The sequence below is a fragment of the Oculina patagonica genome, chromosome 12 (assembly GCF_052425735.1).
Source record: "Oculina patagonica isolate OP01 chromosome 12, crgOcupat, whole genome shotgun sequence".
In the NCBI taxonomy this organism is placed as follows: domain Eukaryota; kingdom Metazoa; phylum Cnidaria; class Anthozoa; order Scleractinia; family Oculinidae; genus Oculina; species Oculina patagonica.
Window position 1 is genome coordinate 5972547 of NC_135769.1, and position 17797 is coordinate 5990343.

A 17797-nucleotide genomic window follows, 5' to 3' on the forward strand; every position below is an offset into this window, starting at 1 on the left:
TCTGAAAATGAAGTTAACAAATACAAAAAAAACCCTCGATCTGCCTGCAGGAACTCGCACAAGACCATAAATCCAAAAATCGCCGGTGCAAAAAGTGTATTTTATTTTTACTCTGACAAATGTCTCTACTCAGTCAATCAACTAGATAAAGGTTTGGTGCAATGGTCAGTAGATACCTTCCTTGAAAGAGAGGGTCGATCTAAAATGACTGAAATCGTTCGGCAAGTCACCAGAAAACTTAAGGTTTTTCACTGTTACAAGATCTGTCGATCTAGAATTTTAGTGTCAGATTTTCGATCAGCAATTGCAAGGATTGTTGTCTTACAATATAGTCAGCTCGTGTAACCCTTGATTTTTAAAATGAGCACTAGTGTTATAATTCAAAATCCAATTTTTGAAAGCAAATAAAATTGACAATTTTGAATGTGTTGCACTGTCCAGTGTTTCGAAAGAGATAGTACTATAACGCGGTCGCACTTTTTCTCTTTGGTATAGATGGAAGATCTGGAGCTAGAACTGAGCTTGTTTTAGGTGTTTCAATTCCGTTTTTCTCGTCGCTCAAAATTACGATCGATTGCAGGTGTCAAAGGCTACGAATAATGTTGTTTTCGTTGCAATTTAGTGTCTTGTCGTCGTATTTTTTCGCTCTCTTTGTTTAGAAAAGTCGCACGTTTTGTATCCAAACGTTTCCAAACCTCACCAGTGTCTTTTTTACAGTCTTGTTTCGCTGCAAATGCCACAAAAGTCCACATTCATCTCAACAAGAAATACAGCAATTAAAACATGGCTGCAAATACTACAATTTCTGCGCGCGGCTTTTCATTTGCAGCCATTTGATTGGCTGGCAGAATGCTACCCATGATTCAAATCTATTGTTTACGGTTGTCTACAATTTCTGCGGCTTTTCATTTGCAGCCATTTGATTGGCTGGCAGAATGCTACCCATGATTCAAATCTATTGTTTACGGTACAAAGCCCCTTTGGAATGTTCTTCCTGTTTATAGCGGCGGGCTTCGATTCTGCATCTTCTTCAGAAAAGCGTGAAAAATCGATTTAAAACAACCACCTTCTAAAGCCGCAAATCGCCGCAAATTTGCAAATAATATTTGCTTATCTCCAGGATGGCCCCTTGTTTAAAGGAGACTCGGATTTTTGTATTTTCTTCGCGTTTTCTCTTGCTTTGCATTGTCAACGGCTTAAAACTTCCGGTCAAAGCGGTTTGTGTTCCAGAAAGCTGTGGACAATCATTTCGGCAAGGCTCGATCCGAAATCGAGGGAACGGTTTGGTTCTAAAAATGCTAAAACTAAGGTAAGCTTTGTTTTTCTGGATAAAGTCTTTTTTTGCATGTATGCATGTCTTTCAATGCTTTTGAATGTTCGCTTCGAGGGCTTGCAGCTCCGGAACAAAACGAGTTAGAACCGCAGCTCGCCAAACCTACTGCATTTTGGCTTTTCCCGTTTGGTGGTAATAGATCAACTTTGATCGCGCATTAAACTTTTGATCTAATGTGGGTCGAACTCGTTGATTGGCGGCTTTCAGTTAGGCTCAGTTTGCTTGTAGAAATTTATGATATTTTGCTTACAATAATCAATATGGAGTAACGAATGTTGTTCACCAATTAACAATACAAAATCAGGCAAAAGGATTCCAATTAAAATGTTTAGTTTGGCTGTTATAGAATCAGTAAAGAAGTTTGTTTTTCGATCCATGATTCTTTTATAAATATTCCGTCATCGAACTACCTCATTCTTTGGTAATTTTAAAAACATTCGTTCTGCCCATGTATAGTATACTTTAATACATTTAAAGCTCCTTGTTTTGCATTTTTCTCCTTTTCCGAGAGCGCAGCTTTCCAAATTTTTAGCAGGCAAACGTACAGCCTTATCTGCACTTATAAAACTAAATTGACTGGCAAATTAAAAACTGTTTCTCTTCATATACAGACAATATGTAACCTTCCACATATGATGCGTGGTAGTCATACAAACTGGTCCAATTTTTGTCCTCCAACATATAATTGTCGAGCAAAAAGCCAAACACGCAAGGGAAAAAAGCCCACGGCGCGAAAAGACAACGCTTTTGTCCAAAATCAGTGTTGCTGCTCGTATTGTAGGTTTGCATTGAGACGGACCGTTTTTCTCCACTTCTCAAATTTCAGTCGATATTATTTTCAGCTAAGCAGGCCTGCATCATGGCGAAACTCTCGTTTGTCTGATTCTCGGAGCTGAACTTAATTTATCTTAATGGCTAAATTTTGGGTTACTAAGAGCTGATTCTTCATTCCCGTTGCTGCCCGTTTGAAAACCTTTAACAATTTTTTCAGCTGGATCCTAATGGCAAACGACATCAATTTGTCTAGGCTTTCACTCATTCATTACCCCATTTACCCATTCACTCATTCACTTACTTACTCATTCACTTATTCACTCATTCACTTATTTATTCATTCCTCATTCACCAATTTCACTCATTCACTTTTTCACCCATGCTCTTATTCATCCATTCACTCATTCATCCATTTACCCATTCACTTATCCACTCATTCACTTATTTACCCATTCACTTATCCACTCATTCACTTATTTACACATTCACGCATTCACCAATTTGCCCATTTACCTATTCACCCATTCACTCGTTTACTTCACCCATTCACTAATCCACTTATTCAACTCTTCACTCTCTCGTTACACCTTTTGCCCAATTACGCATTCACCCATTTACCCATTTGCTCATTCATTTATTCACCCATTCACTTTTTTGTCAATTTCACCCATTCACTCATTAAACTCATCCACCCATTCACCAATTCATTCTCTCACTCACCCATTCGCTAATGAGCTCATTTACTCATTTATCAATTTGCTCATTCACTCCTTCACTTTTTCACCATTTACCCAATTACTCATTCATTTAATCGGCCATTCACCAATTCACTATCTCATTCTTTCATTCATCAATTTGCTCGTTCACTTAACCTCTTATTCACCAATTCATTCGCTCATTCACTCATTGTTCAATTTGCTTATTTACTTAATCTCTTATTCACCAATTCATTCGCTCATTGGCCATTCACTCATCGACTCACTCACCAATTCACCAATATATTCACCCATTTACTCACTTAATATTTTAATCATTCACCAATTCGTCCATAACTTCTCGACACTTCTTCACTCATTCGTCATTAACTCATTCACTCGTTTTTTTAACGCTTTCTCCAATTCGCTCATTTGCTCATCTACTATCTACTCATTCACACATTTACTTTTTAGCCATTCGCCCATCCATCCATCCATTCATTGACTTATTTGTTCATTCCCCCATTGAACATTCAACCTTTTAACCAATTCATTCGATTTTCGCCTTTTCACTCATTCACACATCACTCAAACTCGCTCATTTACTCATTTACCCATTCACCAATTTACTCACCCGTTTACCCATTTTCTTTTTCTCCCATTCACTCATTCACTTATTTAGTAATTTATTGGTTCACTCACGATCTTTCATCCATTGACTCATTCTCTCACATAACTGGGATGTTTGACAACCATACTTATTTACTGCGTATTCTTGACCCAGGTGACGTGGGGCCAGGAGAGGACTGGATGTATTGCTCACCGTTTACCTGGACAAAGGCTCAAGTACAGAGCTGGCTGAGGTGGGCCTGGAAGCGATACAACATCCCGGGAGAGTATGACCCGGGGAAACTAGATCTGACCGGTGCAGAACTGTGGGTCTCTACCGAGGAAGATATGAAAAACTGTTCAGAACATGGAGGTCTTCTGTACGAAGCCTTCACCCAGTTGGATATTCCCCAATGGGAATGTAAGTAATATGGAGTAAATTGTGACAAATAACGAAATAGAAAAAGAAATATGCACCTCCGTTTTTTCTTGCTGGTGAAACTGAAACGTTCAGCCTTTGCTGAGACAAATTTTATTAAATAAGTAAAACGCAGTTCTTGTGTGAGTTTATAGGAAGAGCTCTTACAAGGTAGGAAAAAATAAATAAAGGAAGAAGGGGGAGAAATTTATTAAGGAACAAACATGGGAAAGAAAGAAAGAAAGAAAGAAAGAAAGAAAGAAAGAAAGACATTACCATTGAAAGAAAGGAAGAAATTACGAAACAAAGAAAAAAGAACGTCAAAAAATAATTAAAAGCAAATGAGAAGTCGAAGAAATGAAATACTCCATTTCTAAATTGCATTGTGACCATTCTGGTTCAGTTGTAAAAAGTTTTGGCCAAAGAAATAAATATGAACAACAACGACAATAACAATAAAAACAACAATAAAAACAGGTCAAGGCAAAAGCTCGATAGTGGAATAATAATAATAATAATTAAAACATATTTATACAGGATGACCATTTCAGTTATAAAAACTGCTATCAACATGGGTCCTGGGTTAAAAATAAATAAATGAATAGTTAATAAAATAGAGTAATAAAAACAGTTAAAAAGCTATATAAAAAATCCAAGAAAAGACATATAAAAAGCGATAAAAAGACTAGAACTAGATTCATATAAAATTATTAAAAATATCGGCCCCTTTATAAAAAAAAAAACACTCTTTTGGTCGATTCTAATTTAACCCTGTCAATAACTAATTTGTTCTTATCCCTAATGTTATAGTCATGAATATTATGTCTTTTCAGTTGAAAATATTCAGAGAAATAGGGGTCTACAAACGATTCACCCTCCTCACGCTTTCTTACAGTTAGTCCTGTTGTTTTTATTTTTAGTCCAACGGAACCAAAACATTTTCTGTTGTTAATTAATTGTTGTTCTCTTGCAGGTATTAGTACCTCCTATGGAGGTGAGTCATTTTTTTTTTGTTTTCAATTCGTTTACTTTATATACCTAGGCCATGTAAAAAATTTTTTCTCGTCCGGAATTCTATAAAAAAGCGAGCGGGCGGGCGCTTTTTTTTGTTACTTGTTATAGTTTCCTCCATCGTCAAATTATCGATATCCAGATGCAAACTTGCAAAATAAATATTGCAAGGTAATTGACCTATCCAGTACGAACCTAGCGTACCAAGGCTTTAAAAGTTTGGCCTGAGTTTCTGTTCAAATGCAGACAAAAGTAATAGAGATATTTCAGTTGTACTTAATTAAGGAGAACTGGGTACAAAGCGAAAGTAACGTCTGTTGGTTTTTAGTTCGTTCCAACTTTTCCAATAACAAATAATAAAAAAAGAGAGGCGGTTCCCAAAAATGAAGCGTGCGGGGACGAGAAACAATTTTTTTTTTTTACTTGGCCTAATATATTGACGTAGTACAAAAACACTGCCAGAAAACGAAGAGGAGGCCGGTCAAGGGATTAATCCTTAACTTATTTTTGTGTTTTTGCAGGATTTGATCCGTTACGTGACGAGATCGACCAATTTCTTGCTGAGCAAGGTATTTTGCCCGTTTTGTACTTCACGCGTCGCTCGCTCTTTTAACCCTTCCAGGTTTAAGATCAAAAGATGAATTCTCCCATCTGATAACCTTAAATTACCTTAATGCCAGTTCTGAGAATTAGGTTCTAGCTGATGAATAATTCTCAATAATATTTTTTTATCACTCATGGAAATTCAAAGGTTAATTTGGTGGATTCTTTTGCTTTCTGCAGATCCCTTATATTCCAATAGTGATTCTCTTGAAGAGCTTGTTGTGCAAGGTAAGTTTATCAATTGATTAAAATATCGTAATCATTTTGAATCCTAACAAATCTTTTTGCGTTTTTTAGCGATCCTTTGGTATCTTTGCGACAATTTTTGACCATTTTATGTTCATTTTTCTGTGCTTTTACTGATTTCTAAAGTTTCTTGTCTCTGAACCATTTTGATTTCTTGTCGTTTTCTTAGTAAGCTTCAGTTCTCGCTAAAATTCGACTCTTTACTTCCTTTTTAGATATTCAAGTTTTAGATTGGCCAGTCAATGGTAAGTGAAAATGCTAGTTATACTATGCTTGGCAAAATGAGCGACTTCTATTTCCTACCTTTTAAATCCCCTTCAACAGTAACTCATGTTAGCACCACTTCGCCTAGCCTGCGTTGCAGACGTAATCTAACCCCGGCTAGTAAGTAGTAACCAAGGGTTTAGTTTCGTCTGCGGCGCAGGCTACACTGAAACTGCCTTACGCGTTTATGAGCAAAGCTTTAAATAGTATAGCTGCTATTGGTTCATTTCCGGCTAAGTTATAAAAGCTATCGAAGTGTAGGAAATCAGCGCTCGGGTTATGAATAAATCTACGTAAGACATTCACAAGAGTTTCAGACCACAATGGTCCTTATTCAGAAGTGACTCAGCGAAGCACGATCCTAATGACTTAATATCGCTCGATATTCGGCACGACTTCTATTTTGCGGAATTACGAGCAACTCATTTCCTTGATTCAGCAAAACTGCAGCTTATTAGTAGCTCCTTGTGACATGTTAATTTGTTACTTTTTACGTTACGACAAGTTATGACGCTTGATATGTTTGCCGTACGCTGAACCAATATTTACAATGACCGATTTCAAAATGGCTGAGAGTCATTTGAAATCTAAGTTTCAGTTTTCACCTCTCAGACAGAATTGTCAGAACTTTGTGTTTGCATGGTAACATAATACAGTACGTAATTGTCGAGCATCCAATTTAATAGAAAGCTCGAGAAAAATGGCACGCATCGCCTGTGACGTCAAACGGGAAAGTTTAGTAAGCGAAGGAAACGACCCCCACTTTCATTAACGCAAGTTAGGTCACTTTTATTGAATATTTGATAAAGAGAACAAAGACAAAGATAATTGAAATGCCTCATGAATTGCTGCCGTTTTTCCGCAATTAAAAATCGAGGCTGATATAAAGACTTTGCTTCCTAATAGTCAATTTTTGGGCCATTACTCCGAAGTGTCACTTTGACCTTTTACGCGCAAACGAACGAGAAAAAACGTCAAATAGATTGGAAGTATTTTAATTGCGTCCGGAGATGTACGCATAATAAACTTCGATCAAGTACTGAAGTGCGAGCGGCTAAAAGCCGAGTTTTAATCGATCAAGGAAACGTCCGACTTATGAGCAATTGCCAGTTGTGACTGGTGTAAGATAAAACACTAAGGAAATAGAGTATGATTTGAACAGCTGTCGACTGAAGTTCTCTGTGAGCAGAACATCAGTTTCCGCATGGTTTATTTCCGTATAGATCGGTGTCAGCACGTAATATTGCTACGCAAGTCGGTCTCACGTGACACTCGCGCAGGTCAAGACTGCGTAGGCGTTATGCAAGACGCGCCCTAGTTTTATGTCTCCTGCTCGATGCGAGCGTAAATTCCAAGCTTCGAGATAAAACATGTAAATTTTCCGAACGCTTTTTGCAGCCTTGTAGTCTTTGCACGTTTTCAAGGGGTGTCACAGCCTCGGAAAGGCAAAAATTCGCGATCTTATCCGCTACAGATCCGTAATAAAGTTAAGCTTTAACAAACAAAATTCCTTTGTTTCCGCAACGATACACTGAGCGTATAGCGCTGCTTTTGTTACCAACTTCCGGGTCTACTCGATTTCGTGTCAATGCAGTACGTCTGTCCTATCACGGACAGACTTTTATGCATGTTCGTACATTGCATTTGCCATTTTCACACCGAAATATCGTTTTAAAATCTTTGGAAACCTACTTTTGAATTCGAATTACTCGTGCGAAACAAATTACACCTCGCTTTATTTAAAAATGCAAATCATCTGTCGCTGCTACGTAAATAGGCAAGTGAAATTCGAATCGCAATGACCTTTCACGAACTGAGGGGATAGTACTTGGTTGGTTTTGTTGCGATGCTTTAAACTCTTGTAAATAAAGCCGAAATCGCTAATACATTTCTTCTTTGTTATAACTGATGCTCTCAAGACTCGTCTAGTGTAATAGCATTACTTCGCCGACGATAATTATACACAACAAAATGTAAATTTTTGATGACCTTCCCTCCCCTCCCTTGAGGTATATGTTTTGCTCAATAATCTCCTAGCATATTTATCGACTGTTGTCCGTGGTTTGCTCCTGCATGTTGAGTTACTAATAAGCGACCTTTCCGCCAACCGTACAAAGCTGGAAATGCCCTATTACTGCTCTTTAAGAATATTTAGCAAGGAAAAAAAGAAGAGACGTCGACGAAAAGGTAATCGACTCGAATTCAATCATAATATTTCACTAGTATTAGCTCGTAGGCCTTGCGTGAACTGTCCCTACAATAATTTGAACTTTTATGATATATTTGCTGTTAGCCGCCGTTCATTACTTTAGTTTGGTGAAAGTGTTAAAGCTGGACTTTTAATTCATGCCTTGTTGTTCGAACAGTCCGCTTGCAGCGATTGCAGTCTACATTTCGGATGGTAATTTGGAAACCGAGACGAGGGATTTATGAATGTGGTGTAATTTTACGCAGCGAAGCCGCTAGCTTCCTGATCGATTGCATCTCGTACAGTTCTCGCCGTTTACACTTTTGATCTGAGCTCCAATTGACAGACCTAACTTCGATGTAAATTTCATTTGTTATTGTTTTACTACAAGGCCTAGCCTGAGCATGTCGATTGCATAAGCGAAACTAACAAGCTTGTTCGTTTCCGCACCGCGTACGCGCCATATCCTTGCCCGAAGAAGAAGGCAAGGCGAAGCGCAATCCATCGCTATTTTTAGATTTTTCAGCGAAACCTTTCACATCGTTGAATGATACAAAGGTTCTTATTGTTTTTCAAGGGCTAATAACTTCTAAGATGAAGCTCTATCGGCGAATTAGAGAACTACATGTGTGACCATGTTTTAGGTTTCTATGTCGGGCCGCCCTGTGTGCTAAACTTCATACCAGAGGATCAGTCTCGAATAATATTTTCAAACTTGTTCCCGCGACACTGCGTGGCAGCTTGCGTCTCTTAAAGCGTTTAAGTTTGTTTAAAATGGCGAAGTGTTGTTAATTGTGATCAATTTTAAGCAAGGTTTATTTAACAGCGCGACGAACCAGGTTTTATTCTGAATGCTTTTCCGCGTTGCGGGGCACTATGGTTTCCATTCAGTTGGCATTAAAATGAGCTAGGCACGCACAATAATTACAGAAATTTAACGCTGTTCGGCGAATAACCGAATGTTCTAACGAGGCCTTCTCTCTTTCAGACGAATCTTTTGATGGAAACGAAATGCCCGCTGTGAGAGAAAAAGATGATCGTGGTAAGTTAGCTTTTCGACGAAAAATAATTTTGTCACGTAGCGGGTTGCATTGGGGTAAATATTTCCGGGAGCAAAAACAGCTCTCTCGAAGCTTCTTCCGGGAGCAGGGCAGTCCGCTCTTTGTTTGCTTTTTTGTTAGGCGTCCTCATTATGCTTAAACGATCGCAGTTAACTGACTTTGCTTGTTTTCGCTAAGGCTATTTTTTAATTTCTTTGTGTTAAAACCACAATAGGTATATCTTATTCTTGCACGGCTGGTGGATGTGCGCGTAATTTATATTCTTGTGTATTGAGCTACCTGCGGTCGACTTTTCGCTTTGGTTCCTAAGTTAACGCGTCTTGTTAGCCTTTTTGGATACACAAAGATACTGTTATACTTCACAATTTTGCATTCAGGGCAAAGTTTTGTCTTTGGTTTTGGCTGTTTTCAGTGGAGGTTTTTTGAAGTGATAGGATTTAAATGGACTTTGCCTTTTATTTGCATAAATTTCGCAATGGCTCGCATATTAGAGCTCTAGCAAGTAAGGTTTTGTTCGAGTTTCTTTAGTTTCTGAACCGAGGTTTTGCTGATTAAATCGAGAATCACAGTTTTAGTTATGATATCTTTCTGTCAGATTACAGGCGAGTCAAATGTCGCTTGGCTAAAGTAATACTGCACTCGATCAGCTATAGTACTAATTATTAGACTAGACATAAACATTCAACACTTCTTTTTGTACACTTCGCTATTACTTAAACGCTGGGAATTGCGATCTCAGCATTTCTTTTTTCAAAAAAGATATCGTATTCAGAATACAAGACAATTAATTGTGCACATTTCCTCTATGACAAAAGTAACGTTAGTTTATGATATTAAACGGGTTTGAAGTTGTAATGCACATATATTAAATATGGTTCGTCTCTGAATATGCAGGATCTGAAAAATACATTTAAAGCTGATAAAATATTAAAGAATCTTTGCAGTTCGAACTGCAGTGTTTTAGGTTTTAAGATGGTTTACAAAACTATTAATTAGGAGCTTTCCGCATGCAAACCCAAGCAGATATTTTTTGCAGATATATATATTTTTTTCATTTAACTAGAGACTTCAGCTTTCAATTTTGCGGCAGCGTTGTCTAATATTCAACATTTTGATATTACAAATATCGTGCCATTTATTGAGACTTATGTCTCGAGATAACTGGCTGATTTCCGTGAGGGAGAAATATAGTTTAATACGCGAAGGAAGTTGCCATGTCATTCTTTCAGGAATGGTTTTCACAATAAAAGCACGAATATGTTTTATAAACAAAACCTCTGGCACATTAAAAACGTTTTTTTAAACCGTTATACTGACAATGCAAAGAAGCTTAGCTTTAATCAGGGCGAACTTTGCATTACAAAGAATTTTGTTAGCCCATTGGGGGTTGGGCATTATTTGCCCAATTTAAGAGTGTTTTGAACTGTGTTGTAGAAACATATCTGAAAATTGCCATTTTTGTTTAATTTTATTCCAAGTATTCATGTATACGTTTGTTTGCTTTTTGTTTAAAAGTGTTTTTCATTATTTGGCAAGTTTTGGATCAATTGGGGGTAGGATTCACAGAGGAGATAAATGTATAGGGGGTAATAAAATTCGAGAATTAAAATGGTTTAAAGCTAGCAAGAAATGCCAAAAGTTATGGTTAAAACCCCAAATAAGACTCAAAAATAGTATGCCTTTAGGTTAAAACTAGCTCATGGTCAAAATAATATTCATGTAAAACAGTTTGGCAAGTCTTGTGGCCCTTTAGCATGTTGAGAGATGAGAAAACATCTGCTTGATAATAAAACGAGTGGTGTTGGGCGGAACAAAATAATTTCATTTACCGTTTTAAAGCTTGTTTCATTACTACCCACTTTGCAAATTCGACTTAAACAATATTAATAACTCATGTCAAGGTGAATGCCCTTTCTTGTGCTGGTTTTAATCCCAAAATTATCCATATCAAGGAGATGTTAATGGCAATTTGCCTCTGCCCGCATTTCACTTTAAATTTTCGTGCTGCTTTTTTGTATTTTTTTCCTCTTCCTGAAAAAGACTATTGTTTTTGCCGTCTTTTCTTAAAAAGAACTATAGAAAACCCATTTAAAACATTGATGATAATAATTTTTACACCATTGCAACGTTGTCATATTATTTGTATGAAAGAATAGCTCAAATTTGCATAATTTGCTCATCACTATTTCTGTGTCGCCCGTTTTGGCAAGAAAGTTAAAATAAAAATTTAAATAATTCGTATCCATTTTGTTAAACTTCGGATGTATTTGTCTGGGTGCGTCTTGTCGTTATTTGCCAGATCTTCAGGGAAAATAATTCTAGTATTAACTGGCGGCGCTTTCAAAGAATTTTTATGAATGTATAATATTTGCTACAGGGCTAGTTAATTTGATGTCCTTTTATTATTAGTAATAGGCTTGGATGTCGTTTCTGGAGAGAAGTGGTTAGTGTCAGAGAATAGAAACGACTATTTTCCAAAGAAATTGAAAACATTTTTGTCTGCACAGACATATTTTCATGATTGTGTAAAAACGTACCATCAAGAGAGCTAGAGTTATATAAGACTGAAATTATTCCACCATATTGACTGCATAAATTTGGGAGATATTCCAGCGCATGTTTTATCACACGTAAATTATCAAACTTGCATGTAATTTCCGTCTCAAATTGGGAACGAAGACCAGTATATATAAAAGCCAAAGTTTTTGACACATAAATCGGCTGCGAAAACTTGTGATAAATGTTAGATAGTATTTTTACATTTAACTTCTATAAACAAGTAAAGCTAACTAATTGAGTGGTTGAATTCGTAAAGTTATATTTAAAAAGCGCGTTTAATTTTAAACCCGCATTAGAGCAAGAACTACATGTAAAGGCGTGACCACAATTCGCTCTTGGGCTTTTGAAGTCGGTATTTTCTTGCTTCGTTTTTACTCAGTTAATTTGCGCAAAAGTGCACGACTTTTCAAGCTAATTATTTAACACCCCTCCCTTGCCTCCACCCTTCAATTAATGCTTGAAACAGGTGTAATTTGAACTTACTTCGCTATTTAATGCGAATTTTAATATCACGATTGGTTTTCTTTTTGGTTTTCAGTGGAGAGTAACAGCGAGCAGAACGAGGCACTGAATCATGCAATAACTTCGTCTAGCAATTCGTTCGGTAAGTTTGATATTAATATATGTTACATGTAAACGCCACGCAAGCTTTTAACTAAGCCAAGTAATTAGAACGAACGCATTACGCCGAAAAAACCACAGGTGTTTTCGAGTTTCGAAGCTCAGTGAAATTTCCGACCCCTCGGGGGGTAATTAACGTATCATTTACGTAAACCACCTTTCGATCAACAGGCTACCGTATGCTTGCTATTACACGAATATTTACACAAATTTGTAATTTAGAACCGTGATGAAAAGGCAAATTCTCCTTGTAATGTCAACACCTTGTCAAGCAAGCAGGTTATGAGATTAGCAAAAATAATCAACAGCAACTAAGGCTATGGCGAATTTTCAAGACTAATATTAACAAAAATGAAAGGCGATTGATAACAAGAAAAAAAAGAAGATAATCAGAGCTTTATTTCCTTTCAGCAGACTTAAATTACTTTCTGCAGGAGAATTGAAGTTGTTTATCTTTCCAGCGAAGTCAAGACCTCTGTGAATTACAATTATGATTTATCTTTGCGGACATGGGTCTCTATTTCAGTGCAGTTAATTTCTGAAAAGAAGTCGTACCCTCTGACTTTTTGTTAAAGCGAAAACAAGTTGTTTGCAATGACGATCCATGCTGGGTGAGCATTCTATCGTGTCGACATTAATTGTTATTAAAAAAAGAAACAGCTTCGTGCCATGATTTGCATTTGAAAAGATTTTCCAAATAAGCGTCTTTTGCGTGTTAATTTCTGTTAAGGGGTGTTTCTTTAATTTTAGACGCTTGATTAAAATTTGTTTTTAATTTTTTTTCCAGTTCCATCGAAGACGTCCTCGACAGGTGTTGGTAATCCGGTATCCAGGCCCCAACCGAGTAAGTAGTCTCTGGTGTTTTAGGATACATTATTCTTACTTCTTTTCGCGGTCACTTAATTTCTCGAAAATGGAACGGGCAACGCGGGACCCGACGCCAAAAAACTAACATAAAAAACAAAGAAAACGGAAAATCAAGCGCGATTTTTTGAAAGTCGCGGAAATCGCGAAAAAACACACTTGGCGTGACTTTGTTAACGATTGCTTCGGCTAAACAAACTTACAACAGCTACTGTAGGCAACAATGTGACATGAAAATTGACATAAAAAATGATTGTTTCTTTGTTTGAAATGGCTAATTATAGATTTGTGGCGCTTGTGGTCAATGTGCTTTCTGTTTATTTATTCAGGCCTCCCGCTGGCTTTCCCTGTAGCCGGATATCCTGCTCAAAACAGCCCTGTGGCTAACGGTTTCTGCGCTTCTCGCCTGTGGCCGCCAAACGGAGGTTTCCCGCCGTGTGTTCCACCGATCAACGGATTCTCCCATCCGCGACAGCCTCAGCGCGGCGTGCCGGATCTTCAGAGGAACCGAGACCTCCCTCCGGTGCCCCCGCTGATCAAATCCCCCGACCTTCCCTCCCCCACGAGTCCGTTGGATAACTTCCCGAGGACCCCACTGCAGACGCTGTCGTTGGCGGCCAGTTTCTTTGCGAAAACCGACGCTCTGTTTGACACGTCTTTGCAGCCGAAGAAAGCATCAATTGAAGAGCGTGTAAGGACCCGAGATGGTCTTTACGACGAGCCTTTCTCCGCTGGTTCTCATCTCAGCAACGGGGCTTCGCCGCCAGATGCGAAGAAACCGAAACTTGAGGGCTCGTTTGCACCGCACAAGATACCGTCTAACGGAGCCCCACCACCTATGAGGCCTTCACCAGGCGAGGCCCAAGTGGTGCCTTTCCCTGGAAGTCTTTCCCCCAAGTCGTGTGGGGACAGTGAGTTGGATTACGGAGAAGAGCGGGTATCACCCTCCCCACCCGCGTCCCCGTACATGAACGGGTCACCCTCGCAGAGGGGATGCGACTCTCCTGTTGCCCGCAGGAGAAATAGCTCGAGTTCAACGGATTCCGGCACCGAGGAGGCGAAAGATGGTGAGTCAATGAAGCAATTCTGTTTGAGTTTTCTGCGTCACGCAAGAGTTCGTCACGCAGGTGCTCGTCACGCTAGACATTTTATCTCTTTACGCTGTAATAAACAGAGAAGGGTTATTAAGGTGGTTTAGAAAGAGAAACGGAGCTACACAAGCCCGTAATGAATTTTTGTCTCTGTTTTAAATGAAATAATTATTCGTGTTTCCCTTTGTATGTAATGCAATGTTGAATTAATTTCTACTCATTTGTCGTTTTCAGGCCACCGTGATCGCAGCGACTCGTCCACTAAAAGTTCTAGTTCGACTTCACCCAGTGTAAAACCTCGCGTCGGCCGTAGAAAACGTAAGTGTTTCAAAATAGCGTGTTTTTTCTTTATTATTTTAATAAAACAAGCGATGAGTAAACTACTTACATGTATTAGTATTCCGTGCACGTACACATCTATCAATATTATTTTAAATTTGTTATCATATAACGCGCTCTCTGATTGGTCGTGAAGTCGTTTTGCACGTGGCTATGTAAACACGGTTGTGACGTTTTAGTGCATTTTGTTGGGGTTTTTTTTATAAAAGAAATAGAAAACAAACTTTATGTTTACATAGCATGATGCAACATTCGGTAGTAACAAAAAGATAAATAAACTTTGGAGTTTTTCCAATTTTTCCTCCGAGTTTGATGTATTGCTAAACATTGCCTTTTTCGTTTCAGAAACAAGATCGCTGCACTTGTGGGAATTTCTCAAAGAACTCCTGGAGAACAAGGACACGTGCCCGCGATACATTACGTGGATAGAACGCGAGGAAGGGATTTTCCGACTTGTCAATTCAGGCGCGGTAGCCAAGCTGTGGGGTCAGCGGAAGAACCGGCGAAACATGAATTACGAGAAGATGAGTCGTGCCTTGCGGTACTACTACGAGAGGAAGATTCTAGAGCGTGTGCCCTGGTCAGCGACTGATCTACAAGTTCGCTCCGGACACGATGAGAGAGTGTAACTTCAGCTTCATGAAGAAAGATGGTTGACATTGTTCAGTGACTGATATGCTTTTTATATGTAGTGTAGCCTTATTATATGACTTTGTGATTTTCAAACTTGCTGGTGACAATTGCGGATTTGTGAAATCCTCTTAAACTCCGGGACTTTGAGGGAATTAAGAAGTGAGCCCTCGGTGTTTGCTACAGGGGTTGCTTAGCAATATATAGCTTGTTGTGGTTCCCACAGAGCGGTCATATGCCCGTTGTACGCGTGAAGTTCCGGCCAAAACTGCGGACCGTGTGAAGTTCCCGCCAAAACTGTGCGTGCGTGCATAGTTCCCGCCAAAATGGCGCTGCTAGATACCAATATTTACCCCAATTTCGTGAAATTCCTCTTTCTTCTTTCAAGGCAAAACTTAAGACATTCACTAACAAGTTTAGCTTTCAATTGTACGATGAATATGCAAAGAGAATTTAATAATCATCATTCACATGAGTATTCTCGCTTCGTATTTTGGTTTACCGCTGTTTTTTTTGCAACGTTGCAATCTTACAATCTCAGTTTTTTGGGCATTTTTTGCGTTTGACTGCTGTGTGTATGCAACCATTAAAGCTTTTTACAACTAAAGTATGATCAAATTTCGCGTGTTTCAGTTAAAGTTTGCTTTCTCAAACACTTTTTCAAGTCCTTATCGTGATTGGCCCGCGTGAACTACAATGTTCCATATTTTTGGAGTTCTAGCATAGTGGAGTGACGGGACACTATTGTGTCGAAGCAGCCAATCACAAGCGAGATTCGAAATTTGTTTGAGATGATGAAAGTCACACAATACTGATTAGTTTGTAAAACGAAATGAAGTGATTATACAGTCATGAGGTCTTTTGATACAAGGGAACCTTTTTGACTGGGAGCTTCATTTTTTTGAGTTGATTAATTAAAAAAAATAAAAAATGTTTATAAAAATCTGAAAATGATCAATTGCAATAAAGGAAGCAGAGGTTTCTCTATAGACGAACAAAATACAGCGCCATTCGAAAGCGTTGTCTAAATCAACACATAAAAACGTCCATTTCGACAAAAGAATCCAATATTTTTTGTCTCCTTTATGTATCTAAAGGTTATATACAGTGTCGAGTGCTTTTTGTTACAATAATGTAAATAAACCTTTTAGTATTGCGACACCATTTTCAAATTGTCATTTATTGGAATTAGGGACAAGTATGAACTGCCTAAAAGGCAGTGAAAAGGGAAACTCTTAATTTTTCCTTTATTTGTAACGATGGTGTTGCTAAGTGTTTCTCATTATTGATAAGCTACTAGAGGTAGTTCGTTACTAGTTTATTTGCTATTTGTTGGTTTTGTGTGCTTTCGTTATTTTAGAAAAACAGTCATTATGAGCTCATTAACAACATGTCCCAGTTGACATCTGATTGATCTGTTTCTAGATTTTAAATGGGTTTCTTCACGAAATAGTAAACGCGTCAAGCTGCGTTTGAAAATTTAACTTGTTTCCTCTAGAAAGATACGCGAGAAGCGGTTTTCAGAGAGAACGATAAATTCCATGATCAATCAAAAGTTTATGGGCTCTTTTTCTGTCTACCATTTACGGCGCTACACAAGTAGTTGCTTACGCGTGTAAGCCGGTGCCGAAATGCTCAGTCACATCTTCGCCGGTATTGTCACGCCATTAGTTTAATGTTGCGTGACGGTGAAAATAACGCCTGCAAACGTGACTACGCTGTGTTTTGCGCGAAAAATTGGCATGTGACAGAATTGACTGTTAGTTTTTTCATTATTTAGTTTCATATATCACAGGTGAATATTTCACATCGGTGAAGCATGCCACACCATTTATCATTGTAAGATAGTTGTCAGACGTTCTTTGTGTGTAATAGCCGCTGCGTTTGAATATAACATTTTAGCTTGGTTAGAGTATATTTTGTATGGAAAAAACTGTTTTTAATAAACATTACAATTATTGACATGTTTTTCTTTGTTGTCTGTGAAACACGTCCCTGTTCAAATGCTGGAGAATAATACAGGGTACTCTTTTGAGCGTTTGAAATTCCATGACTTTCCATTACCTTTTTTCCATGGCTTTTCAATGTTTCCATTGTTTCATGGAAATTTTGACCATTTTTCTTGGAAATTTTCAAAAACTGTCTTGATTTCGGATAAGTTTTTACCCTTTTCTTCACCGAAAACCTGGTTAAGTTATTTTGTACAATCAATTCCATTTTCCATGACTTTCAAGGTCTGGAAAAAGAAATTCTAAAGTTCCATGACTTTCCTGGTTTTCCATCTATGCATAGTTAGTTGCCACAACTAATTCGAAATAACAACCACCCCGCCGTCAAAACGTCAAGACAAATAAATCCCCCCTTCCCCCTCGTGTCTGTTTAGCAGAGCAGCAAGTTAATTATACATCTAAAGTATTTGTATTCATAAACACGTCCACGACTTTATTTTCACAATGTGTAGCACGTCTGACATACAATTCTTAAGACCCAC

General features: G+C 38.1%; 1 protein-coding gene across 7 annotated transcripts in view; it reads left to right on the forward strand.

The window, feature by feature from the left end:
* The window catches only part of LOC144631742 (uncharacterized), a 41150-nt gene extending 23882 nt beyond the window's left edge, over positions 1-17268 (forward strand). For all 7 annotated transcript variants that reach the window (XM_078490285.1, XM_078490289.1, XM_078490287.1 and 4 more), the window contains 11 exons: positions 3587-3832; positions 4803-4823; positions 5362-5409; positions 5624-5671; positions 5905-5934; positions 9130-9183; positions 12300-12365; positions 13170-13226; positions 13576-14313; positions 14572-14655; positions 15022-17268. In XM_078490285.1, coding sequence (XP_078346411.1) covers positions 3587-3832; positions 4803-4823; positions 5362-5409; positions 5624-5671; positions 5905-5934; positions 9130-9183; positions 12300-12365; positions 13170-13226; positions 13576-14313; positions 14572-14655; positions 15022-15305 — 1676 coding nt within the window. In that variant the 3' untranslated portion in view covers positions 15306-17268. The remainder of the gene's footprint in view (positions 1-3586; positions 3833-4802; positions 4824-5361; positions 5410-5623; positions 5672-5904; positions 5935-9129; positions 9184-12299; positions 12366-13169; positions 13227-13575; positions 14314-14571; positions 14656-15021) is intronic.
* Positions 17269-17797: the final 529 nt, after the last annotated feature.